Source organism: Panthera onca, chromosome E1, assembly GCF_046562875.1.
Source record: "Panthera onca isolate mPanOnc1 chromosome E1, mPanOnc1 haplotype 2, whole genome shotgun sequence".
NCBI lineage: Eukaryota > Metazoa > Chordata > Mammalia > Carnivora > Felidae > Panthera > Panthera onca.
Genome location: NC_138352.1, coordinates 58,972,180 through 58,999,069, shown reverse-complemented (window position 1 = coordinate 58,999,069; position 26,890 = coordinate 58,972,180). Strand labels below are relative to the sequence as shown.

Below are 26,890 nucleotides of genomic sequence, written 5' to 3'. Positions count from 1 at the left end.
TTGCTGTTTTTCATTTGCCCCAAGGAGAAAGCCTACATTTTCTAGGTCTTTGAAAGTTTGCTCAGGTTCTAGCCAGACAACCTTTACCAGCCTACCCCTACCACTCCATTTCATAATATTTCTGAGCTACTTTATGTTCCTTGAAATCCACAGGCTCTGTCTCCTTTTAGAGATCTTGAGTGTCCTTCAGGTCTCAGATTTTTTCACTTTCTCCAGGAAGCTTTTCCTAACAGTACCTGGCAGTCATATATATGAAAACTATAATCACAATGCCATATAAAAAGTGGAGCGGCAGTTACATGTGACTTGGGGTCAGAGTTGAAAGTTCTCTGAAATACCACAACTAAAAGGCATCAGTATATTTATTCCTATTAAATGATTGGACTAATATATGCCCAACATCAGGAAGTTGATGTCTCTTGAAGGGCAAGGAAACACTTTTGAACTGTGTTCAAGTAGTGCCAGGGCTGGTCTTTGCCTCCACCTAGAGAAAGTTCAACCTATTGTTACTCATACATGAGGCTCCAGAATTTCTATGGGGGTGGTGGGGGTGGGATGTAGGCAGGTAGGTGGGTTAGGGATGGAATCTGGTGATGACAGGGCTGGGAAATACACCTTATGTGTTAAAACTGTCATAGATCAGAATGGACACTAGTAGGGGGAGGGGCAAAACTCCTGCCCCAAGGCCATCTTTGTAATTCCTGCCCTTTGCCTGGCTTTCTAGAGAGGGCAAGAAGGGAGATGGGGAAGCATCTTGAGTTCCAAGGGTGATGGGTGATCATGGAGGATCATTTATTAAAGACCTACTACATGCCATTCATTTGTACACATTATCTCACTTAACCTAACTACTCTAGAAGGTATTATCTAATACAGTAGAGCATCAAATAGAACCATCTTGGGGAACAGGTAGACCGAATTCTTTTTGGTTGTGCGACCCTGGCCAAGTTTAGTCTAAGACTTCAGTTTCTTCATCTGTAAAAGGAAGATGTTGATTCCTACCTCAAAAGATCGTTGGATCATCAGTAAGTGATAATACAGAAGAAATAAAGATACGGGGTCAGGTTTAGTAATTTTCTCAAGGTCATAGAATTTAATAAGTGGCAGACCTGGGATCCCAATCCCAGTTTAGCTAATCCTATAGCCAGTGTTCTTTCCACTGCCACTTTGTGACTGGGTATAATCATTCTGAGCAAATTTCCTTAAATCCCCCGGGTCTGGGATTCGTCATATGTAAAATACAGAGTTCATTCATTAAACTCTTGTGTCAACGTGGGCACATAATGGAGACTGCAGCTCCCTCCACCTTCCCCTTCTCGTTCAACGTAGGTTATTTACCTTTAACTTCTAAAATGGACTCTGCAAGCACTTTACCAAGCGGGCGCACTTGCACAAACACTCAGATTCTCCTTTATTTCCTCTTCTTTCCTTTTCCACCTAGGCTCCCGCCCCACCCAGCGCCAGGCCACGCCCTGGCGTGTGACGTCAGCACGCCTCGTGCGTCGCGTCGCGGCGCTCACTGGGGGCCCGGCTTTCGCCCGCTGCTGCCGCCGCCGCCGCCGGCCGCGGCTGCTCTCCCAAGATGGCGGCTCCTCCGGGCGAGTACTTCAGCGTTGGGAGCCAGGTGTCGTGCCGGACGTGCCAGGAGCAGCGGCTGCAGGGCGAGGTGGTAGCCTTCGACTACCAGTCCAAAATGCTGGCTTTAAGTATCCTTCGCTGCGCGGAGCCCGAGGCCGGGCCGGCGTGTATGTGCGGTGGTGGGGGGGTGGGGGACGACGGCGGCGGCTGGGGCCCTCTCCGGGCCTAGGGGCGACCGGCTACCGCGGCGCCCGGAGCGCATGCGCACGGCCCTGAGCTCCCCTCCCCCTCTTCGTGTATCCCTCGGTCAGCTCTGGGGACCCTGTCTCCCACCCCTTGTGGGAGCTGGGCCCCGAGCGAGGGTCAGTGGGTGGAGGGGGGCTTGACACGCGGATGCTTTTTGGGGGGAAACGCTATGAGAGGGGACACAGTCATCAGGAGAGAGGGTGGTCGTGGGAGGGGGCTGGTGGATTGGAGCCCGGATGGAAGGGGGGCGGGTAGAATCATGTGGGGAGGGGGTGTGTAGAGTAAGGATCTGCTAGTGGGGCAAGGCTATGGAGTTTACGAGGGGGTGTCTCCTGGTGGGATTTAGTCCAAGGAAGGGCGGTGGGGTGGTGACCAAATGGGCCTTGCCTGCTTTGGGGGAGAGTAACTGCAGGACAGTTTGTATTTGAAATGGGGATAGGGGCTTGTTTTGCTGGTGCGTGTGTATGCGTGGTGCTGTTGGGGGCGGGGAGTACTGAATTAGGTTCCTCAGTCATTTGAAGATTGCTGTTTTGAGGATGTTTGCACTGGAAACCTGGTCCAGAGAGAAGACCACGTTTTTTAGGGGCTTATGTGGGGTTGTGTGGGTTACAGGTGAAAGAGTAAGTTAATCTTCTCTTGCTCAGCCCAGCACATGGAGTCCTGACTTTTCCATAGTAGTTGCCTCCCCTTTTGGAAGTGGCGGTGTTAAACAGAATGGAAGAGAAGGCCTGCTTCTTTGGGGGTGGAAATGATTTCTGAGTTACTCCAGGAAACTCAGTCTTGGAAACAAAATACTTCCTGGTTGTAATAAATGTGCCACCCTTTCCCCTTCTTTTTGAGCCACAGGTGGGTTTATTTGGATTTTTTTTTTTTTTTTTTTTTGAGGCGTAATCCTTTATGGCATCTTTCAAAAGGAAGTTTCCTACTGAGTGCTGCATTTGAGTGGCAAGTATTTTAATTTATTTAACCACTAGTTGTAGATTTCCAGTTTAGGAAGATGTCCTCTGAACATCTTTTTTTTTTTTTTTTTTTTTTTTTTTGTAAAATATAAAAACTCAGACCTAGACCCTGTGAGACCTTTTACATTAGTGGAAGGGTTTTGGAATGAGGAATTACTTTTAATTGGCATGTGATATGCTCTTGATAAATAGTTGGAGGATGGGTGAGTGAATGAATGAATGGATATATAAACAAATGCGTTAACTGGCTGGGTCACCTTGAGTGACCCTCATTCCCAGTGCTGTAGTTTTCTCTTCTGCAGAATGGGAAATCTGAAATCTAAAAAAGTGGAAAGAGCAGTATCTAGATATAAGAACTATTATACCAGGAACAGAAAGCACTGCCTCTCCTGTGTGATTCCTTAGGTTCAAGAAAAACTATATATACAGCATTAACACAGCATTATGCCTCCATACGACCAGTAGAGAGGTGACAGAAACCCTTTTTGAGGCTTCCAATTTTAGATAATACTTGGCTTTGAAAAGCTTGAGATCTTTTGGTTCTGGGGTTTTGAGCGGGTGGAAGGTGACAGGCAGAGATTTCCTGAGGAGAGCTGTGATTCTTGCGAGGCTCCCCTGCCCCCCTCTTGCTCGTGACATACCTTCTACACCAGCCTTGTGTGAGTTGTGTTCTCCATGCCCCTATTTTCCTTAACTTTATTTTCTCACCAGAATGTCCCTCTTCCAGTGGAAAGCCCAACCATGCAGACATCTTGCTCATAAACTTACAGTATGTTTCAGAAGTGGAAATAATTAATGACCGAACAGAAACCCCTCCTCCCCTAGCTTCACTCAATGTTAGTAAGGTAAGGACTTGAGGGCAGTTCTGGCTCTTTAAAATGGTGGGAAAAATTGAGACTCATTGACCCCTGGTGGTACATACGTTGTCCATTGTTTTTCACGTTTTCACTGACTTAACGGTTTGTTCTGATAACCTTTTTGAAGAAACACCAATTTAAGTTTTCTCTTTATTCCTGCATGCCTTAAAAAATTTTAAGAAACCTTTTAATGCCCAAATAAAGAAATAAAGTTGCAAGCTTGCTTTTGTCCTTTGTGAAAGAGGGTTTTTTTTTTTTTTTGTTTTTGTTTTAAACCTGGAGTCCATGTGCGAACTTTTGGTGTTTGTGGGGTTGGGTAGGGGCGTTGCCTGTGAACCTCCTGAAATTGTGTGTATGTGTGTATGTGGTTTTGGGTGAACACATGGAGTATTTTGGAGATTCTCAATTCATGACATACAAAAAATTGAAAACTACTGCCTTCAAGCTTCATTTTTGTCTTTATGTTTGAATTTTGAGGTCTGATAAAATTAGAGGCTTAGGATATTTTAATCTTGGATGTACGTACTGATATCTGGGAGCCCTCAAATCACTTTTTTTGACTCTTCACTTCTATCAGCCAAAGTTCACGTATCGTAATAATAATACCACTCCATGCCTTGTAGTCTTTGCTATCCTTGTATTTGGAATGCTCTTTCTTCCAGAGTGTCTGGAGCCTCATCCTTCAGGACTTAGTTAAATGGCACCTCTTCTGAGAAGTCTTCTCTGATCACAGAGGCTAAAGGAATTTGCCCCCATTCTCTTTACAGTACCTTATCTTCCAGAGTTCAGGTGACATAGCATTTATAGTCCAACTTGGGACATTTTTGAAAGGAAAGCAGAGTGCTTTTGTTTTACACTGAGACAAGCATAGATCAGTGTATCCTGGGCAAATTGGAACTTTAAGGTTACCTGTTCGTAGTCTTTGTATAATTATAATTGTGTGTCATTTGTTTACTTTTTTATCTCATCAAACTTTGTTCTGTGAGGATGGGAACCATACCTGTTTTGCTCATGGCTGAATATACAGAGCCTTGCACAGGATAGGTGCTTAATATTCTTTGAATAAATAAGTTAGACCTTTGATTTTAATAGCAGCTGCCTTTCCTTTAGTCTCTTGAATTCGTATGGTGGAAGTTTTTCCCTCTAGAGGAGTCTTGTAATAATGTATATTCTCTTAACCTCTCTTGGGAATGTGGTGTGTTGGCTACAATTCAGCAAAGCAAGGAAACACTCAGGCAGCTGAAACAATAGAGGGTAACTGAGGCTGGCAGAATATACTTACCTCAGATTGGGAGCTCCCTTTCCAGGTTCCAGAGAAATGCCACTCGTTTTTTTAGTGATGGCTGAGGACAGATTCAGAAAGGTCTTGGGTTCCGCATTAAAGGCTATTGCATATAGAACATCCCAGTCTTGGGTGCCTGGGTGGCTCAGTCAGTTAAGTGTCCGACTCCTGATTTTGGCTCAGGTCGTGATCTCTCGGTTCGTGGGTTCGAGCCCTGCGTTGGGCTCTGCACTGATAGTGTGGAGCTTGCTTGGAATTGTCTCTCTCTCTTTCTCTCTCTCTCTCTCTCTCTCTCTCTCTCTCTCTCTCTCCTTAAAAATGAATAAATAAACTTAAATAAATATTTCCATTCTTAAGAAACTTCTAGATTTTTGAAACCCTGGCTTAGGTACCTTCTAGAGTGTAGGAGTTTTTTGCATCGTCTTCTTTTGGCTGAAGAGATTTTAAAAGATTCAAGTGAACTAGTTTATTCCTCATATGTTGAAAATAGGCTCTGAGTTAGTTTTTATAGGGTAGGAGAAGTCTGTCACTAAATAACTAAATCTTTAGTGAGTAGTAGAGGAAAGGTTATCTGAAAGGGATGATTTTCTCTAATGTAAAACATGGTAAGTTTCTGCTCTTGTGACCAGTAAGTGCCACCATTTATCTGAGAGGGCTTGGAGTGTTATGGGTGGGACTGTTAAAAGGTCACTCTCTTATGTTTGACCTCAAATAGAAATAGTTCTTGGTTATTTACTTTTGTAGATTATCTTTGGGGTTTTGCTTTCTGCTGCTCAGTTTTAGCTTATTAGCATTGTTGTAAACTAGTTGTTTACCCACTCTTTCAAGAAAGTGGTTGTGTTATAGGTTGGGGAATATCAGAAATTTTTACTTTTCTTTGTGGCCTGCTTGCCAAGTCTTGAAAAGGGTTTGTTTTCTGGAGAGAGGAGTCAACTAAAATTAGGTTGGAGGGCTATCTTTGGATTTCATTTATTCCCTCTTTCACTTGCAGAGATGTTTATGAGTAAGCTTATATTGGCTTTCTGAAACCCAGCGTTTGAGGATGCTTTGCGATTCCTCCCTGGATTCAGTTAGAATTAGAAGAGCCTGCTGCACTGTTACTGAAAACTTAATCTGGGCGGCTGTTTACCTATTGATTGAATGCCATGGAAAGTTCATCCCATGGAAGAGCATGGACTTGGGTTTTTTGCTAAAGATGGAGGGTTGTTTAAGCATGTTAGAACTAAAGTGCTCAGAGATCCCTGGAAGAAAACTTGCTGCTCACAGTCTGGGGAAGCACCACCTGTGTGTACCACTTCCAGTGGAAGATACCATCACATGTTGGCTCATGTTGCTGACATAGTAAGTCCTCTGTTTAATCCTGTTGATATAAAATGGATATTTGTTTACTCTGGCCCAGCAGGAACTGGAAGAGAAGGTCCTTCAATAAAAGAAAATCCTTAATTCCAGCCCAACTAGAGAAGGTATGAACTAGCAGTTCTTAGAGATGAGCCCGTTTTGTTTTCAGTTGACAGTGTACTGCAGGCTAAGAAGTCCTGTGTCTACAGGGATGTGGGATGTGAGAGGCAGCTTGGAGGAGGACAGTGGGGTTGCTGAAGTTCATGAGTATCACTCAATCTACTCCACGGTACTATTGTACTGTTAAAGTGTTCTAAGACAGAAGCGTTTCAGCAAAAATACAAAAGCGCATCAAAGCCAGTCATAAGTGAGGTTCAGATTACTCACTATGTGGCTTATTAGTTTATTCTGTCGTGAGGAACTTAAATACTGCTTTAGGGTGAGAAGAACCCTAGGGTCCCTGTGGCAGAATGAAGTTGGGTGTTTCTTAACAAGTTCTTTTGCATTGACTCAGCATCTTGTTCCCTGGGGATGAAGATTGCCCATGGATTAGTAGTGCTCTCAGGAGATGATTTGGGACATGTCAACATTAACAAGGGTCTCTTTTATGTAGCATTATAAAACATTTCCTGAAATCTGTTTCGTGTAGGTGTTGTGGTAAGCTCTGTCGGGGACCACATTTATTTTTCTAGAGCTTTACAGATTACAAAGAGCTTTGACACCTCTCATTTCATTCTCACCACCACCATGTGATCTTTGTAGTATATTCTTTTCCTTTTCATTTAACAGGCTTATTAGTTTAAGTGACTTGTCTAGGTTATATGGCCAGTAGTGTGGGAGCTCATGTTTTTATGTGCCATTCTCTGAACTAGCAATTGGTAGATATCTCATTTAATTCTAACAATAGTTCTTACGGTGTGGCTACCATCACCATCTTAGAGAAGAGTAAACTGGGGGCTCAGAGAAAATGAGTCACTAGCTCAGTGTCCTGCAACTCGTGATGGAGCTGGGATTTGAACTCGGGTCTAATATTTTGACTGCAAAGTCCCATGTTAAGTAATGTTTCTACGTAGAGAGAACCTCTGCATTGTGTGGTCAGGAAGAGTGCGGTCTAGTAGAAAAAACGGGCTACATGGGTAAGTCTTTAAAAGTCACTTTGCCTCTTAACCTTACTGAGCATCAGTTTTCTCACGATAAAAATGGGATAATGTTAGTGTCTATCTCGTAGAGTTGTTATGGGGATTAGGTCACGTTGACTGGAATTGGCAAATGTTAGTTCTGTTCTTTTGCATTAGCTGTGTGTAGCCAACTGATGTTCCTTGAATTATGGCATGGGGGCAAGATGGGGAAAAAGGGGCAGTATGACAGCGGGAAGGCAGCTAAGAACATGAATGCCATTACTATGTCATTCTAGCCTGGATTTGGTCTGACATTCATTCAGATATCCAAACTTGCCAACCCAGGACTGGGGAAAATCAAAATTGTATTGAATACCATTAATATGTAATGTAGTTAAAACGTGTTTTTAAGAGATGTCTTCTTGGTGACCAGAATTAACTTGAACTTCCAGAGCAGTGTTATCAGGTGGCATAGTTAAGTGAACACTTGGCCGAGTACTGGAGTTTAGAGTGAGCAGTCACACAGCGAAGGAGGCTGTGCTTTTTTAGCCTCTGAGATTCCTGGGAAAAAACTCACCGACACAGCCAAGGCACGTGTGTATGTATTTGTTTAGATAAATCGTCTGCGTTGAATGAGATGTAAGTTCTCACTTTGCTGAGTCGGAGAAGACTTTCTTGAGATAGTTGTATGTTGTGGGGGGAGGCAGGGAAAGTGACAAAACATCGAAAATTGAAATCCACAGGTAAGGTGTCCACCTCCCTTACCAGACCACTGACTAATTTTTTAGCTTCTTTTATCCATTTATGACCCATTTATACTTTACTAACAAGCAGTGAGTTATCTGATGCAACCAGAAAGAAGAAAGAGATTGAAAGGGCTTATCATTAGCCCTTGGTAATGAAGAGTGAGTTGGCTGCCTTTGAATAAGAAGGGTATTTGGAGATTGGTGGTGATTGTGGGGAGGTCTGGAAAGAAAGGCTGAGAAAATGGAAGAGTCACAAAGTTGACTTTTTAAAAAAACTGACCTCGGGGACCTTGGATGGCTCAGTTGGATAAGCGTCCTACTTCGGCTCAGGTCATGATCTCAGGGTTCGTGAGTTCGAGCCCCGCATTGGGCTCTGTGCTGACAGCTCAGTGCCTGGATCCTGCATCTGATTCTGTGTATCCCTCCCTCCCTCTCTCTCTCTCTCTCTCTCTCTCTCTCTCTCCCCCCCCCCTCCCACTTTCCGATTCTGTGTATCTCTCTCTCTGCCCCTCTCCTGCTTGTACTCTGTCTCTCTCTCAAAAATAAACATTAAAAAAAATTTTTTTTTAAACCTGACCTCAGTGCTCACCTTTAGGTGTGATGTCACACGGAGGGAAGACCTGACTCTTTTTGTTTTGAGTTCTCCCAGTTCAAAGCTAATATTTAGCATAACCATAGACTTTCCAGTGATGTGAGGGTTAATTCTCAGTGTGAGTAAACTCCTGGGGTAGTTAATAGCTACTGCATTGTGGCCTGCGTTCACGGACCTATCCTGTTAGCCAGGTCCTTGACCATATTGTGACCCTAATGTATCGGGGTATGGAGTTCACACCAAGTAGAATCAGATGGCCTGATTTTAGGTTATGTGTATATTGGTAGGAGGTAGAAGGTGTTCATAGTACGTGTAAATGGGAAGGGAAAGAACTTTTCTAGAGAAAGCGGGATTTTTTTTGTCAGATAAAATTTTTCTAGCCTCTAGGAGTCGCGTCTAACCTATTGGCTCCTTGATTAGAATATATTGTCAAGGCCCCAGTACTAGGTTAGAGTCCACCAGTAAGTTTTGCACCTGGCTGTGAGCAGACACAGCTGTTCTTCATGAAAGTGTCACGAAGGTAGAGGTGGGGGGTGACTGCTGAGTGACGGGACACGTTAAGTAGCGAGTGGTGTCAGATGGAGTCAGAGAGGTAGAACGATTGACTGCCGTTTCCGAAATCACTAGTCTGTTGAAGGATGTCACGTTCTGTGGCATTTAAACTTTGGGGTCAGACTGACCCCCCTAGTGGGGGATGCGGTGCTCCGGGCGAGGGCTCATGACTCCATTCAAGCTAGGGTGCATGGCTGCCAGCTGACTCTGTGAGCCCTCGTTAGGTTACGGTTTCGCTTTGGAAGGGGGCTTTCTTGACATTACAGGGTGTGGGGACAATCGCTGTCCACCTGAAAAGACAAATTGCTGTGCTCGAGTGACTAGCGGAGGTGTGCCACAGGTGTGTTATTGAAGGCACGTCTGCACTCTTTGACACAGAGATGATTGGCAATAAGGATTTTTCTGGTGGGTCAGTGGTGGTATCTCTTCTGCTTTAAGAAAGGGGCATTCTAACTGGTTTGGTCTTCCTGCTACAGAACAGGCTTGAGGGGAAAAGGCCGGGGGGAAAGGTGATGCAGTCAAGTTCTAGCATTGGAATTTTGAGACCAGCTTAGGTAAATACCAGACACTACCCTGGAGAGGGAAGCAAACTGTACCTGAAGTGGGAAATGAAAGGATCTGCACGCTGTGTCAAAAGCTAGCAGTATGTGTGGTAGAATGTGGGGAATTTAAAGAACTGGGTTCTTTTTGCAGCTGGGCCGTTAGTAATTTGTGTGACCGTGTGTTAGTCACTTAACTGGAACCTGGATCTGTTAGTTCTGTGAATCTCTAATAGTCAAGGTTTCTGTTCCTTTTATCCTCCTTTCCTCTTGCTCCCCCTTCCTTCCAGGTGCTGGGAATGTCAAGATGATTAACACTGCCTTTGCCCACAAGAATCTCCTGTTTGGGGGCGCCTGGGTGGCTCAGTCAGTTAAGCATCTGACTCTTGATTTCAGCTCAGGTTATGATCTCACAGTTCATGAGATTGAGCCCTGTGTCAGGCTTTGCGCCGACAGCATGGAGCCTGCTTGGGATTCTCTCTGCCCCTCCTCCTCTCTTGCTCTCTCTCAAAATAAATAAATTAAAAAAAAAAAGAATCTCCTGTTTGTTGGCAGGGTGAGGGAGAGCTGCATTTAACTAGTGCTGACAATGTGGCAGGGTCAGTGTTAGTGGGGGTGTGAGCGAGGTGCTGTGAGAGCATAGAGCAGGGGGCAGCAGACTCTCCTGGAAGGGCCAGATAGCAAATGTTTTAGGTTTGTGGGCTGTACATTCTGTCACAACTACTCAACTTTGCCTTTGTAGCAAAAGCAGCCATAGATGATATGTAAACAGATGGGCACGGTCTTTCCAATAAAGCATAACTAAAACAGGTGTTGGGCTGAATTTGGCCCACAGGCTATAGTTTGCCAGTCCTTGGCATAGAGTAGTAAACATTTTAGGGAAGGCTTTTCTGATGTAACAATGGAGTAGGGTCTTGAAGAATATTAGATAAAAGGAAGGGAGTTAAATGGAATCCAGCGGATTTGGAAGGTGCTCACTTTGTCCATCTCTGCAATTTGGAAACTTCTTTTAGTAAGCTAACCCGGAGGTTGGTTGTTCTCAGGGAGTAAGGGGATGAGTTGTGTGCCGTATTGGTGTTAGGTGCTTTCCATGCTTACTGAACTCCCAACAGTAACCCTTCAGGATGGGCCCCAGATGAACGAACTGAGGCTCTGGAGGGGTTATGCATCTTGCTCAGGTTCGTGCAGCTGGGGCGTGGTAGGCAGGGGTTTGAGCTGGAATCTAGGCGTAAGGGGGTGGCTCTTCTATTTTCCTCTGCTTTCTCTCTTTTCAGAGCCCAGGGAAGAGCAGTGCATGGCTCTTTCACTATCATGAATAAGATCACCTCTTTACTCACTAGATAGTGTACCCATTTTGGCATGTGAAGGGGAAAGGGATTTCCAATAGATTATTTCAGTTATATTTTGAAAGATGTCTTCTTTAGGACTTACAACCTATCTAGCAGCTCTTACAGAAACCAGAAAGGGAAGCACTGAGCCCATTGGCTAAAGGAAGGTTGGATTGTATGAATTTTTCTGAAATGACCCACGGGCCACCTTCTCTGTGCTAACAGTAACGATGTTATAATAACGATGTTAACAGCTAATATTTGCACAGTGCTTTACACCTAGTGCTTTCACCCAGACTGTCTCCCTTAATCCCCACTGCCAGGTGTGAGCTGGCTGATTTGAGCGCACATTCTCAGAGATGGGTTGTCGAGATCAAATTTCAGCCTATATCCCAGCCAGTTTTCTCTCTGACAGGGCCATGTGCAGGTTCCATGGCAGTACTGGTTTCAGGGTCTCAGGACTAGGAAATTACTCAGTGTCCTGGAGGTTTAGTTTTCTGTCGTAGCTATGAATTGTGTTTGGTGACATAACTTACAAATAGCTGACGAACTCTTGACTTACTGACAACTAGTTTTTGTTTTAACCCAGTGAAAGAAAAAGCTTTCCCTATGGAGGGGACTGTGACTCAAGGCTGGTCTGTATTGTGCAGCAGCTACATCATGGTGACAAGGATGGTGTTGAAGCTTGGAGATTTTAGGTGGGGCTGTGGCCCCTGGGTTTGCACGTTGTTTTTCCTCGTAGTTCAAAGCACTCGACATACCTTAACATGCAAGTACAAGAGACTTGCTTGACTTAGCTTCCCTAGTCTCACCCCAGTCAGAAAATGATGGGTCCGTGGGGCATCTGGCTGGCTGGCTTGCTCAGTCAGAGGAGCATGCAGCTTTTGATCTTGGGGTCTTGAGTTCAAGCCCCACATTGGGTGTAGAGATTACTTAAATATTTAAAAAAAAAAAAAAAAAAAAAAGATGGATCCAGGGAATACCTGTCATTATTGGTCTGAACTGCTTTCTTATATAAGGTCTGTTTTCTGAAAAGCATTCCTGCAAGTTACCTTTAACAAAAGAAATAAAGGCTGTCCTTGAAGTTCAGGGTGAGACTGAGGCCCTTTTCAGAAGAGATACCCTTTACTAGAAAGCAGACAGCTGTGTTCTGCACTGGGGACATTGATGGAAATGCCAGAATGCGCTGACAAAGAGAGAAGGTGGCAGCTAAGTTTTAAAATATTTTTCCTTTGTGGAAAAAAACTTTTTTCCTTTCTGAAAATACTTTCTTTTGCATTTAAATTGATATTTTCAGCAGTCATTTAGACTTCCTTAGGTGGAACTGTTTATAGTGACAGGGTTAAGAGTGCAAGCTTTGGAGTCAGACTGGGTTCCAATCCACTCTCCCACTTGTGGCTTGGTAGACTTGGGCAAGTTTCTTAACAGCTGTGATTAGTTTCTCCATCTATTAAGTAGGAGGAATTTTAGTCCCTATTTCATAGGCTTGTTGTGCAGATTAAATGCTGAATACACGTAAAGTGTGTAGCTTGGCGCTTAGGGCGGAGTAAGCTCTCAACAAGTTGGTTCTTAGAATTTTAGTATTCACTGCCAGGCCTCTTGGGCTCTGCGGTTCCTGTTTGATTCAGTGTTTTGATTCATTATTATGTATTCTAGGACACAACGGCAAGTGGGATACTCTATTTTTGGAGTTCCCAACCATGCAAAGTATGGTTCTTCTTTACTGTTTGTAAAGAACTGTATTTTATTGAAACCAGCAGACAGGAGCTTTCAGCTAGGGAACAAGAAGACTTGGGGATATTGATTTGATAGTTGGAAGAAATATTTTTGCGAGCCCGCTTATTGCTAGCTAGGAAGGAGGGCTTTCTAAGAGTGCACCCCAGAGTCGAAGCCACGGAAACAAGCGTGGGCCCTCCTGGTGACAATTGTCCTTGGTCGCTGCAGTCTGTCTTCCCTGAGCCTCCACCAGGCCGTGCGGGCAGCAGCTGCGGTGCTTCCTAACCTCTCTGTGAGGGCAGCTGGTTGGAAAGCCCGTGTACACAGAGAAGACAAACTGAGAGTGGCTCATCGGAGTCAGTAGGTCACATCCAGCATGTTCCTCTTTGGACTCTGCTTCCCTTGTTGTATCAGCTGTCACAGCCTGTTAAATACTTGCGGTAGGAATCCCTCTGGGTTCCCCACAGCACCTGTGCTTTCCTGGTCTGGGTGTGTGGAAATAAGATGGCCCAGCTGGTGACTGAATAACAAGATGAAGTGCATGGTGCTTGGATTTTGTTGTTGTGGCTGCTTCCTTTTCCCCGTGTCACTGAGTGCAGGAGGTGTGTGTCACTGGTGTTCATTCGTTCACTCACTCAAGGGTTACCCAACAGCAGGCCTGACTGGATGCCTTTTAATATTGATGTGCTCCGGTGTCAAGTTCCTGTACTTTTCTCTGTAGCCCGTGTCAAGTTGCTATGTATAAAATGGCCACAGGAGGAAGTGCTGGTTAGTAGACAGGGAATCACTTTTTCACCGGGTCTCGTACAAAATAAAAGGAGAGGCGTGTTAGCACAGGTTGTCTTGTGCAGTCATTTCATTTAAGCCACGTGCATGTTAGTGACACATATTTGTGGGGTTTTGCTTCTCAGTTTGCCCGAACCCAGTGTTTGTAAAGTGGTGCCTTTAGTATTCTCTGAGATTCTAACCAGTTTGTGCTTCAGATTTGATTGGAAGAGAGGCCAGCAGCTAGCATGTTTGCATTGAAAATAGATGTAGTGTGGTGACGGTCATTGAATTTAAAAAATCATGATCCTGCTAACCTTCCCAAGCTGAGAAGGCACACTCTCCACCTCTACCGAGGGCAGCTTCCATTGGTTCCCTCTAGTGGTTTGACAAAAACTGTAAACTTACTATCTTGGAATAACTGGACCATTTATACATATGCATTACTTTACAAAAATGTGGGGAAATTTACATCTGTGTAACTGCGAACTTGAGGGTGGAGTGATAGTTATTTGCTTTACAAAGGGACGCTTATCTACACTTTTCATGGGTTTTAAGGAACCTGCCTAAAAAGAGCAAGGTAATCTTCTTCCCTTCTCAACTCCAATTTTGAGAGAAGAAAGACTTCTAGATTCCTTTTGTGAGGGTAACCTTCCTTGTGCCTAACCGATTGGATCCTTCGTAGGAGAGATTTACCCCATTTGTACAAGTTCCTGGTGAAAGCACATCTGTATAGCTGAATGTCAGATTTAAGCATTTTTCAGATTGCCGTGAAAATACAGTTCATAAACTGACAGCTGGAGGATTCAGGGTTTGCAGTGCATCCAGACCCCCCAAAGCACAATTGCAGGTCCAGGTAGAGTAGTTGAGGATATTGGGGCAAATTGAAATAACAGCTTACTCTGATTTCTGTTGACTTTTCTGAGGTTTGTATATCATGTAGCATTTGGGATCTGTTTGCACTGTGACTTGAAATGGAGAATTACCCAGTTTATTCTCCTTTGCTTGCAGAGCCTTTAGAAGAGGTGTTTTGGGGGGCTAGAAGTGTATTTTGAAACCACTGTTCTCTAGTCATTGTGTTGCTATTACTCAGGCTGTCCAAACGAATCACTCTGGCTAAGATTTATATGTATTTCATTATGCCTCTGGCAAAAATTCAAAAGTGGCTCCCAGCCTTTCTACCTCCTCTTCTAGCTTAACTTGTCCAATCCATTCTTAACCGTTCTGCATAGGTGCCTGGTTTCCCTGAGCCAGTTCCTCCCACTGAATGGGTCATGTTAGGTTTTTAATCTACTAGGTGGATGACAAGGATGTTTTGCTCTGGTATCCGTATTGTCTAGTCGACACAAGCTTTATAGATGCAGCTTTGTCAGACCCCACACTGGGAGATGTTTTTGGTTTTCGGGGATAAACATTTTTTTTAAAAAAACCTCAAAATGTGAGACCCTCCTGCTCGTTCATGGGGTAAGATAAACATCTGCTTGGTCACTTGTGCTTCCCAGGAGCCCCGTAGGAGTGTGGTTAATCCAGGGGAGCTTTTGTTACCCCCTGGTTTTACCTTCTGTCTTTGGAGACTTCAGGTGTGTACAGGGTGTTTGAAAAATGAGACTCAAGGAACCTCCTTGTTATCAGGGTTTTCTTGGTGATTAAGTTTTGCCTGTTGCTGCTTAAATCACACCGGCGGCAGCTCTTTCTGCAGAGAGACCGAGTGTGCTTTCTTGCTGCAGCTGGGATTGCCCAGGCTCCAGGGGATACTGTCAGCCCTGTGCATTGATTTCTCTGCAGACTTCTGGCCTGGTGGGGCCAGATTGGCAGGACCAGGCTTGAAAGATTATTTATTTACTCCTGCTTTATCTATCTCTCTCCATGTACCGGGGACCATGTGAGAAAGGATCTCCAGCTTCCAATCGCTGTAGTTTTGGCCTTTCTTCCCTCTCTGCCCTAGGGAGACTGAAATGACCCTGCGCGTGACCTCTCTCTTCGGTGCTCACACCCCTCCCCCGCTCAGATCTTTGAAGCTCAGAGGCAGGGCTCCCCATGACCCAGTTGAAGGTCTCCTTTTCTCTTCTTCATAGTCCAACCCACACCTTAATAAAGTGCTTCATGTTGCTAACAAGCGATTAGACACTTTGCCTGTACAACTAAATTTGGTCTGTGGTTTGAAGGGTCACTGTTAGGCGGAATATAAATGTTTAAGAATTCCAAATGTCTAGGTACTTTGGGGATGTGCAAGAGGTATGATCTCTATCTTAAGGAGCTGGTATTTGGGGACAAATTATGTGTATTCATGTGTGTGTTTGTGTGTCTGTGTTTGGTGAGCTGCAGCATCAGTATACTAAGCCCTTAACGATCATGGGTCTGAAAAATCTCTAAATCATTTGTTTGACTTTCGGATGCATTGTCTGCCTTTCATTTTAACCGTCTTGTCCAGCATATTTGTTGTGTCTTATGCTCTAGCGAATTTGCCCTTCTGGAGTCTCTAGCAACCAGTAGTGTAGGGTGGGGACTAGAAGTGTGTTAGAGGGGCAGTAGGCGTTGACGGGGCAACCCACCCCTGTTGGGAGGGATTTCCTAGATTTTAGTAGACTGCGGTATTCCCCCCTTACCTGCAGGGTGTGCATTCCAAGACCCTGGAGGCTGCCTGAAACCATGCATAGTACGGAGCCCTGTATCTACTGGCTTTTTTCCTGTACGTACATACCTATGATAGTTTAATTTATAATTAGGCGCAGTAAAGATCAACAACAATAGCTATAAAATGGAAAAATTATAATAGTGTGCTGTCCTGACAGTTACGTGAATATGGTTGTCTCTCTCTAAATACCTCATTGTACTGTTCTTAGTTACCCTTCTTGTGATGATGTGAGGTGATAAAATGCCTACGTGAAGAGATGAAGTGAGGTGAATGATGTAGGAGCTGTGGTGTAGCGTTGGGTTACTGTTGACCTGATGATATGTCTGGAGGAGGATCATCTGCTTCCAGACCGAGGTTGACTCTGGATCAGGGCCGGGGGTGGGTGGGGAGCGACTACTGTACTAGATTTTACTAGAATTTCTTTTGATCAGTCTGTGAGCATTCCACTAGAGGGCAGTTAAGGAAAGACATAAGGTAGAATGTAGACCATTCCTTTTTCTAAAGAGCAGGGTGACGGTAGCTCAAGTTGAAGGTGGACAGTATTGGGTTAGGTTTACTTGGGTCTTGGCTCCCCATGTGAGCACAGATAGTGTGGTACCAGAAAGATAGTCTTTTGAACCTCATATTCTGGTCTCTGAAGGTGTTGCAGATGTTGATTTCTAAAACTGAGACTAGCAGTGGCTGATAAAAGGTCTTAATTCTCTCCTTTCATAGAGATGTATGCATTACCTTTTATCTGACGGTCACTTCCCAGTCCCGCTGTGTAACGTTGCCCTGCTTTATTTTCTTCCCAGCTCCTTGGCACTATCTGTAGTTAACTTTGTTTCTGTTCGTAGTCTGTCCAGTCCCGGTGGCAGTGCTGTCCTCTAGTTCAGCACAGTGCATGTCTGGTATGTGTAGGCACTTAGTAAGTACTGGATGGAAGGAATGTCTGCCGCAGTGGCAATAACCCCTCAGGCATATTATGTATGTGTATGTTTCGCTTTTGAACTCTGAGAGAATTGAATCTACCAAACTAGTCTCTTCCAGCCTCCTTTCCTCAACAGGTCCTGACTGTTGGGAAGAATGAAGGTGAATGCTTTTCTGAGTCTCTTTCCTCTCCCCCACCCTAGCTTGCCAGCAAAGCACGGACAGAGAAGGAGGAGAAGCTGAGCCAGGCCTATGCAATCAGCGCTGGTGTTTCCCTAGAGGGCCAGCAGCTCTTCCAGACCATACACAAGACGTGAGTTGGGGGAGCATAGGGGTCCCTTGTCCCCGGGGGCAGCGCTGCCAGGCTGTGCTGTGTGGGTAGTTGTGTTCCCGAAAGTCAGCAGAGATGCTGGTTAGTGTGTCTGCAGCACCTTGGTGTCCAGGGATGTGGGTGTCTGTTGCCCTTCCATACAGGAGAATGGTGTAATCGTGGACAAGTTGGTTTTTTGGGGCTTCAGTTTCTTCATGTGTAAAACTTGGTTTGGGATTAGATTATCCCGAGTCCCTTTCAGAACTGGTATTCCATAATTTAGAACACGGGGCTTCTTTCTCTTTCATTATTTTGACCTTGTCATACCTTTCTCCAGAAGCTGATGGGGTTTTATTAAGGGAGTTACAAGTCTGTCTCTAATTGTACCCTGGGATAAACATAGGGAGTTAGGGAGAGCAGAAGGCCACCTTATTACCACCTCCTAAAAGACATTTTGTCACAGCAGAAGTCATTTGACTCTCCGCTAGCTTCCCTAGCTGCCGAAACACTGAAACATTTGACACTCCCCCTCCCCCCTGCTGCCTTCTGTTACCCTATTTAACCACCTGGGTCTGGTGCACAGATGGCAGCTGGCATCAGAGCTGTTCGAGGCCATGGTATGAGTATCTGAACATTTACAGGTATGTGAAGGAACTCTTAGGAATATCAGCTGCCCTGTGTTTCCCCGAGTGTGAACTGGAATGGGTTTTCCCAGTCTGGCAAGTGCCCAGCTGTCTGATAACTGAGAGGGGCCGGTTTGAGGAGCAGTTACTGTTTCAGGAGGTGGGTGGCAGAGTACAGATCACAGGAAAATGGGGGGATTTCTTTTCCTGTCTTTCTAAAGGTGCCATTTCCCCCCAGGCCAAAGGCCGGCAAACTCCAGGTAGTGGGCACATCTGTTCCTTTGTTTATGTATTGTATTATCTGTGGCTGCTTGTGTAGTACAGCAGCAGAGTTCAGTAGTTGTGACAGAGGTTGTATGACCTTCAGAGCCTAAAATATTTGCTGTCTGACTCTTCATAGAAAAAGTTTGCCAACCCCCTGCCCTAGGCTGCTACTTAAGTTGCATCTAGTGGCCTGAGCCTAGCTCTTTATTTGAATTCAATTTGGTTTGGACTTCTGAGGCTGCCACCAAGTTTGTTCGGGTTTTCCAGGTCCCTAATGCTTCAGAGTGCCTCTTCTGGGCCCTTCTCAGAATAAGTACACATCAGGTCATTGCTTTTCCTAGCCACTGGTGCCCAGGAAATGTGTCGTGGCTACTCTTCCCTGTAGGCTGCTGGCATCTAGTTGTTGGCTGCGTTGTGAGCTGAGAACTTGGGGTCAGTTTCCTGGAGTTACTTATTCATCAGGCAGGAGGTGTGGGATGCCGCAAGAGGCAACTTTCACCTGCTCTCTTCTCCTTCCAGCATTAAAGACTGTAAATGGCAAGAAAAAAACATCGTAGTCATGGAAGAAGTTGTTATTACACCCCCATATCAAGTGGAAAACTGTAAAGGCAAAGAGGGGAGTGCACTGAGCCATGTACGCAAAATAGTAAGTAAAGGAGCCATGAACCTTTAGAGAGAGGATGATTCCTTGACCTTCACCCCTCCCCAGCATCAGGGCAGGACACTGTGCTGAGCTCCCTGCCTCCGACCTACAAGCCTGAGAGCAGCCCTGCCTAGCCACCTGCCCCCAGCACTGCAGTGCTCTGGAGCTTACGGTTTGGCCACTTCTGTGGGGATGGAACCCGCTGGGCAGCATGCAGTAAAGCAAGCGGCCAGCCCCGTGTCCTCCCTGGTATGGCTTTTTGGAATTAGCCAGACCATTCTGTGGTATTGCACCTGAACAGTTCCTCTCATCCCAGTCTGGGTTCCTCTCAGGAGGAGCTGGTTGGTAGAAGTCAGTTGCTGTTGGGTCTCTGACCCTGCATATGTCACATGACTATCTAGGTTGCGTTGTAGCATTTAGGAAAAAACACTCTGAGGGTTGAGGGACCAATGTCGTGGATGTAAAAAGTCCAAGACTGCTAATTCCCTATTAGCTTTTCATTCTGCTCTTAGATGAAGAGGGGCGAGGCAGTTTGGGGCATAATAATCTCCTTTCATACTGTGTTTGAGCTTACGGACTCACTTTCTTCTAGATAGTCTTGGCCAAAGCTGCAGCAAATGTGGTTGAAACAAGAGGCCCCTGCCTACCTTTGGCTGGCAAGACCAGCAGACAGCAAGGGCAGAGATGCCTGAATAGTCCATGAGGCTGTGGAGACCTGGAGTGAACTGTTGGGGAGGCCTCGGTGCCCATCTCCTGTTCTGACCTAGGCTGAACTGGTCTCTTTCAGGTTGAAAAACATTTTAGAGACGTGGAAAGCCAAAAGATACTGCAGCGTTCACAAGCCCAGCAACCACAGAAGGAGGCTGCCCTGTCATCCTGAGTCCACACACACGGAGGACTCTTCCAGCATCCAGCCAGCGAGGCGATGGTGGTGGCTTCGGCGGAGGCAGGCCGGGGGAGGGAAGGGATCCTATATTTCCTGTTGGCTCTTGTTAACAAAGGGTCAGCATTTCCAAATCTTAGACTTGAACAAACAAAACACCCAACAAAAAAGAACAAGAGAATAATTTAAAAGTTGAATCATTACTTGACTAACAGACTTCGGTCCACCATGTCCTTTTCACAGTCCCCTTCTGGAACAGTCACCTTGTTAATTTTATTTTTGAAAATTCCTTTCCTGCTCTGCCCTTTCACCTTTGACTTTCCTAGTCTGTCCCTGCCATTCTGTTTTTATAAGTGGCTTCACTTGCCTTCTGAGTGATTGAAAGAAACTTTTACATCTCTTCCAAAATAAAAGTAACAAGTTGACTGTGACACTGAAGTCGAGACTAGAGCAGCAGACAGAGGTCTCACTTTAAATTTGTCTTTGGTTTTCTTTTTCTTTTTTTTTTCTTTTTTTTGCACAGGGCATGGCTTGAATTAGTTTTATTTTTCTTAACTTTAAATATATATATGAAAATATATATTAAAATGTTCTCTAAATATTTTCTGCTTCTTGCAGGTCTCTTTTTACTAGATCATGGCCGCTCTTCCCACCTCCTCCCTTCGAAAATAAAAATGTATTCCCCTCCCCACCACCTATAGCCAGGCAACTAACTTGACTTGGTTCACAGCAAGAATCTTCTGCAGCACTTTCTAGAGCCGGTGTTTGCAGGTGGGATTCGGCTGTGAGGGTTCCTGATGGCTTTTTAGTCTTTAACTGTGTGTGTGTACCAGTCTCACATTTGGCCAAAACCTCAGGATTCTCCCTCTGCCTTTTGTCTTACTTCATGGTACTAGAAGAACTTCCTCACCACACTCCTGTCTCCTAGATGGGAGAGTCAGCTGCCCTGTCTCCTGTGCCCTCTGCAGGAAGAACTATTTTGCATGGCACGTCTCAGCTCCTCCTCGAAGGATGATTTTCTTCCTAAGAAACCTGGAGCCCACCTCTCCCAGTCTCTCGGAGTCTGTATCCAGAGCCAGTAGCCCAGGAGAAAGCTTGGGTGACCTGTAGTTTCTCTGCTCCCACCAACCTCCTGCTTTTATGCCCTTCCCCACCCCCCTGAAATTTTACAAGCTTATGATAGTTTGTATGTGCTCAGCCAATGGGCAGAAAACCTGGAGAGAATTTCTGGACTTTAGCCCACCAGTTTGTCTGGTTTGACTAACCTGCTGAGTGCTAAAACTGGCACCTGTTGCCCCCATGCCTTCAGGGCAGCCCGGGGGGGCAGAGTGTGCCACCAGCTGAATGTCAGGCACCGAGTGGGAAGTGGGTGATGCTCATGTGACTGGCTAGAGCTTTGGGGGTGGGGTGGGGGGTAACTACTATCTTTTTGGCCATGATCTCTTTCCCCTTCCTTTTTTTTTTTTTAATTAAATAAATGGATCAAAAATAATTCAAGCCCTGCCTTCAAAATGAATTTTTTTTTTTTTTTTTTTAGTATTGTTTAGCAAAAACAATAAAACCCAAATTTTTTTAACCATCACTCATGTCTCAGGTTTGTACGTGCTTTAGAGACCCCAGGGGGGAGCGGTGTGAGGGGGGAGTAAGTGTTTGGTAATCTTTCCCTTTAGATTCTCTGCTTCCTACTCTTTATTCTCTCTCCTCCCATCTCCTGGAGCTCTCCCGGTGATACAGTGCAAAGTATATAATTTAAGAAAGGGATCCTGGGTTGGGAGGTGTGTGTGAGTGGGGTAGGGGCACAGAGGGGTGGGCACGTATGCAAGGCTGTTTGTTATGGCTGTTTGGAAGAAAAGAGAAGACTGATACGTGTACTTGCATACCCACTTGCCATTGGCAAGATCTAGATTATTTTTTTTAATGTTTGTTTTTGAGAGAGAGACAGAACGTGAGTGGGGGAGGAGCAGAGGAGAGAGGGACACAGAATCCAAAGCAGGCTCCAGGCTCTGAACTGTCAGCATAGAGCCCGATGGGTGGCTTGAACTCACGAGCCGTGAGATCACGACCTGAGCCGAATCAGATGCTTAACTGAATCAACCACCCAGGCGCCCCTGGCCAGAGCTAGGTTTAAAGTACCAGGCCTTCAATTTAGTCTGCACAGAAGTATAAGCTTCTGGAGAAGGTAAAAGGGAGAAAGGAGAGGGACCTTGTACGCTCCAGAAATGCTAAGAGATGCCGTTAAAGTAGTGTGAATCATGGAAACTGGAAGGCTGGAAGGAAGCTCCGTGTCACATGTCCCACACCATCACTTCCTCCCTTTTAAGTCTATGAATGGGAGACAGTAGGTAGCAACGGTTTCTGGTAGGAAGCACTTCAAGAGGTGGAATTAAGGTCGAGTGGAAGGCAGGGAGGTGAAGAAGAAAGAACAAGGGCTTTAGCCGCATGGATAGTTGGGCTCAAATCCCCACACCTCCCATCCTTCACTTTGAGACTGTGGGTAAGTCAGTTCATGAGTCTGAGCCTTAGCTTCCCCAACTGTACACGTGGAACACCTACCCATTTCCTAGGATTGGTGTGGAAGTTAAAGCTACTTCAACTGCTTGATACCTAGAAGGTGCTCTGTAAATGTTAATATAAATGTTAGCTGGATCCTGGGATGGTTGAGTCTGGGGTTGAGTTTGGATTAGGTGATTGTCAGAGGCTCCAGCTTTGCTGTCGAAGTCTTGATTTTTATTAAAAAAAAATTTTTTTTTAAGTTTATTTATTTTGAGAGAGAGTGAGGAGGGAGGGCCAGAGAGAGAGGGAGAGAGAATCTCAAGCAGGCTCTGCACTGACAGCACAGAGTCTAACACGGGGCTTGAACTCATGAACCGTGAGATCATGATCTCAGCCGAAATCAAGGTTTCGGACACTTAACCTACTGAGCCACCTAGGTTCGCCTCAGGTCTTTCTTAGATGGCGTTTTAAGTGAAGCTAATACGTAAAGCAGTCAGGCAAGTGGGGAAGGGGTCTCAGAGCTCTGCCCTCTGTCTCTCACAGATCTTACTGTATCTCTGCTCTGGAGTCCCAGGGAATTCCTTTGATTGTATTTTGAAAAGCCCTCATTTTACAAAAGGAGAGCGGGGTCCGCGGGGTTAAATGACTGCTGCCTGTCGTGGTGGAGCTGGAGCAAAACCCCAGCCTTTTATCCACTCGTGGACTCCTGTCACTGCTCTGAGACTTTCCAAACTGACGGCTTGTGCGTCGCTCACTTGTTCGCCAGGTGTAGGGTGGAACACAGGACTGGGTGAGGTTGCCTGCTAGGTTGGAAGCACACTGAACTGCTGAAGAGTACAGTGCGGGGGGCTCGTGTCTCTGATGGCACATGTACAGGTGGTTTTGCAATGTCTCCTTGGTTTTGTGGCATTCTCCCCCCCCCCCCCCCACCCCAGTGCACACGGACCTCTCCACCCCAGCACCTGATGACCTCCCACTGCCACATGCCTTTGAGTTTACTGCTGCGTAGAACTGTCTGTAGGGCATATGTAGCCTTCCTGTGGTGAGTTGATGCTGAGTCTGTGCTGTTAAGAGTCTGAGCAGCTTCTTGGCTGCTTTGAAAATTGCTCAGGCACTTCAGTATTAGGTCAGGGGCTTCAGCCCGGAGCCAGTGATTCAGGGTAAAGGCTCCTTGACGTTTTTGAAGCTAAGAATGTGTGTGTCGCAATCTGTTCTTCCACAAGACCCACTAGTTAGTAAAAGATGTAGAGCTTTCAGTCCTACACCTGGATAGACTCGGCTGTCCGTTGATAGGATACTGTGGTAAGAGTGTATAAGGCCAGGACCTTCCACGTTGCAGTGTGAGCAGTGGGGAGAGTGGCAGGGGCAAGTTTGGGAACTGGGATTGGCCATTGTCTGCTCTGCGTGATGGATTTGCTTTCTCATCGCTGTTGGAGTCTGCTCATGCCAGGGAATTCCCCTTTGAGAACCTCGAAGTCACCACCATGTACTGTGTAAACTTAAGGGGTTTGACATAACAGCCCCAAGTACTTAACAGGTGAAAACAGCCTAACAGGTTGGGCTGATCCACTGGTCGTAGACTGCTGCTAGGTAATCAAGTTTCAAAACGAGTTTGTTCTTTTATATTCTTTTTTTTTTTTTTTTTTAACGTTTATTTATTTTTGAGACAGAGAGAGACAGAGCATGAACAGGGGAGGGGCAGAGAGGGAGGGAGACACAGAATCGGAAGCAGGCTCCAGGCTCTGAGCCATCAGCTCAGGGCCCGACGCGGGGCTCGAACTCACAGACCGCGAGATCGTGACCTGAGCTGAATTGGACGCTTAACCGACTGAGCCACCCAGGCGCCCCTGTTCTTTTATATTCTAAGAGCCTTACGTGGCTCATAATATGGACACTAGAAGATGAGGCAAACATTTTCCCTCCAGCAGCCCCCCCCCCCCCCCATTGTTAACGTCTCTCATGCCCTCCGGATTCTAAGACACTTCTTTCTCCCTGCCCCTTGCGTTTCTGACAGTGCGGGGTGCTTCACAATGTCAGAAGAAACTTGCCAGTTGGTTGTCTTGCTCTGTAATATTAGCATCTCAGGAATTGTTCTATAGGAAAGGTATGGGGCTAGGTGATCTCTCAGATTACTCCCAGCCTATCTTATCTCATCTGTCTTACCCTACAATGCCTTGCTTCAAAGCCACCTGTGAAGTCATCCTTGACTTTTTAATTAGTGGAAAGTTATTCCTAGAATTGTTTTGTAGCACTCCTGTGGCACGTATGACTTACTTATAGTAACTTGTTCAGGTTTCTCTTGAGTGGTCTAATGGGATTTTGAGGCTCCAAGGCAGAAATAGTGACTAACTCATTTTTGTATTATTCCCCAGCACCCAGCCATTGTATGACTGAAGGTAGATCTTTGAAAGTTACCAGTTCAATAACTAGATGAGTTGCCTGAGTCACGTTGACAAGTGATCCAGGACTGACCGTGATTTGAGGAACGCCTGAAGTCAAGCATGGCAAGAGGACAAGGGACCAGTAAAGGACGTGGGAGATGAGTGAGGTGGAAGCAGCAGGGCTGTCCCTCAGGTTTATGGAGAGCAAACTTTGGCAGCTGGGACCAACCCTGGTCAGGTTGTGGCCTTCCTGTCCCATTTTCCCTGCAACTCTCAATTTTGTTGAAAAGTCTAAAGTGGAACTAAATCTCTTCCTAAACAGGCAAAGAGAGGTGAGGGGGAAGTATATTTCTAGTGACTTCTCTCTCAACTAACTTCTCTTCCCTTTCTCCCAATTAACCCTTCTGATGCTGACTTCAACAGTTTTGGTTTTTTGTTTTTTTGTTTTTTTTAAGTTTATTTATTTTGAGAGAGACCCAGGGAGCACCAGTGGGGAAGGGGCAGAGAGGAAGAGAGAGAATCCCAAGCAGGCTCCATACTGTCAGTGCAGAGCTTGACATGGGGCTTGATCTCATGAACCAGGATATCGGGACCCGAGCCGAAATTAAGAGTTGGTTGCTTACGTGGATGGAACTGGAGAGTGTGATGCTAAGTGAAATAAGCCATACAGAGAAAGACAGATACCATATGGTTTCACTCTTATGTGGATCCTGAGAAACTTAACAGAAACCCATAGGGGAGGGGAAGGAAAAAAAAAAAAAAAAGAGGTTAGAGTGGGAGAGAGCCAAAGCCTAAGAGACTCTTAAAAACTGAGAACAAACTGAGGGTTGATGGGGGGTGGGAGGGAGGGGAGGGTGGGTGATGGGTATTGAGGAGGGCACCTTTTGGGATGAGCACTGGGTGTTGTATGGAAACCAATTTGACAATAAACTTCATATATTGAAGAAAAAAAAAAAAAAAAGAGTTGGTTGCTTAACTGACCGAGCCACCCAGGCAACCCTAATTAAAAAAAAATTTATTTATTTATTTTTTTTTTTAAATTTTAGAGAGCACAAATGTCAGTTGAGGAGAGGGAGAGAGGGAGAGAATGTTAAGCAGGTTCTATGCTCCGCACAGAGCCCAACGTAGGGCTCAATCCCACCACCCTGGGACCATGACCTGAGCTGAAACCAAGGGTCACTCAACTGACCGAGCCACCCAGGTGCCCTTCCAGCAGTTAGTTTTAGCAGAGGGGCTATAGTAGCTGGCCCCTACTTTTTCTAATCCGGCCCCTTTTTTTCTGGTCTCTATCGGAGTTTCAAGCAGCTGCTCGTGCCTAGTATAGGGGTGTACGTGTACTGCTCTGAAGAGAATATTCTGGGATGGTCTCTGAGCTGCCATTTAAGTAGAAATCTGAATGAGGTGCCAGCCAAGAGTACTTGGAGAGAGGGAAGAGCTAGTACTAAGTTGAAGGTGATAAGAACTTGGGGTGTTTAGGAAATGCTAGAAGATAGGTTGGCTAAAGCCTAGTGAGCAAGAAGGAGGAATTGGCAGGAGCTCGATCATGCAAGGCCTTCTTGCCATTGTAGGTATTGGAGTCTGTCCTGGGCACAATGGGGAGCTGTAAGGGGGTTTTAAGCTGCTGAAGGCTTTAGTCTGGTGTCAGGTGGCAAAGGGAAGCAGAAAGACCGCCGCGGTAAGAGCCTGTTGCAGAAACCTAGGTAAGACGCGGTGGTGACAGATGACTTCACGACTGACAGGGCTTGCTGATGGATATGGTTTGAGGCCAAGGTGGTGAGGGGGAGAGGAACGGAGAGTGGCTTGTGTGTGGATGGTGAATGGTGGGAGAGGAAGAGGCTCGTGGAAAAATCAAGTCTTTTCTCATTTTTGTCTTGCCCATGAAACTAAAGAGCAGCTGGCAGATGGGCAGCTGAATGACAAGCCTGGCGTCCAGTGGGGAGGACTGGGCTGGAGCCAGGTGTTTAGGAGTTACTGTCTTATTGCAAACTCCGCGAAGATGGGAGGTGAGAACCGTGGCCACAGAAGATGTTTTGGTCTCTGACAGGAGGGTGACTTTCTCCCACCATGAAGAAGGCAAGAGAAGACAATACAGTTGCTGGTGGGTTCGTAGATTTGGCAGGGAGGTGAGGGTGA

The 26,890-nt window shown here is 45.7% G+C and overlaps 1 protein-coding gene across 1 annotated transcript; it reads left to right on the top strand.

The window, feature by feature from the left end:
- The first annotated feature begins 1,473 nt into the window (after positions 1 to 1,473).
- On the top strand, positions 1,474 to 21,465 carry LSM12 (LSM12 homolog). Its single transcript, XM_060645953.3, has 5 exons — positions 1,474 to 1,706; positions 3,495 to 3,628; positions 17,364 to 17,473; positions 18,877 to 19,003; positions 19,788 to 21,465. The coding sequence occupies exons 1-5, from the start codon at positions 1,583 to 1,585 to the stop codon at positions 19,878 to 19,880; spliced, it is 588 nt and encodes a 195-aa protein (XP_060501936.1). The 5' UTR covers positions 1,474 to 1,582; the 3' UTR covers positions 19,881 to 21,465.
- Positions 21,466 to 26,890: the final 5,425 nt, after the last annotated feature.

Bases quoted from the DNA above. Each gene is read 5' to 3' on its own strand.
- LSM12 (XM_060645953.3), top strand. From the start codon at position 1,583: ATGGCGGCTCCTCCGGGCGAGTACTTCAGCGTTGGGAGCCAGGTGTCG. The intron at 1,707-3,494 runs GTATCCTTCGCT...TTTTCTCACCAG, and splicing joins GTCCAAAATGCTGGCTTTAA to AATGTCCCTCTTCCAGTGGA. The intron at 19,004-19,787 runs GTAAGTAAAGGA...GGTCTCTTTCAG, and splicing joins TGAGCCATGTACGCAAAATA to GTTGAAAAACATTTTAGAGA.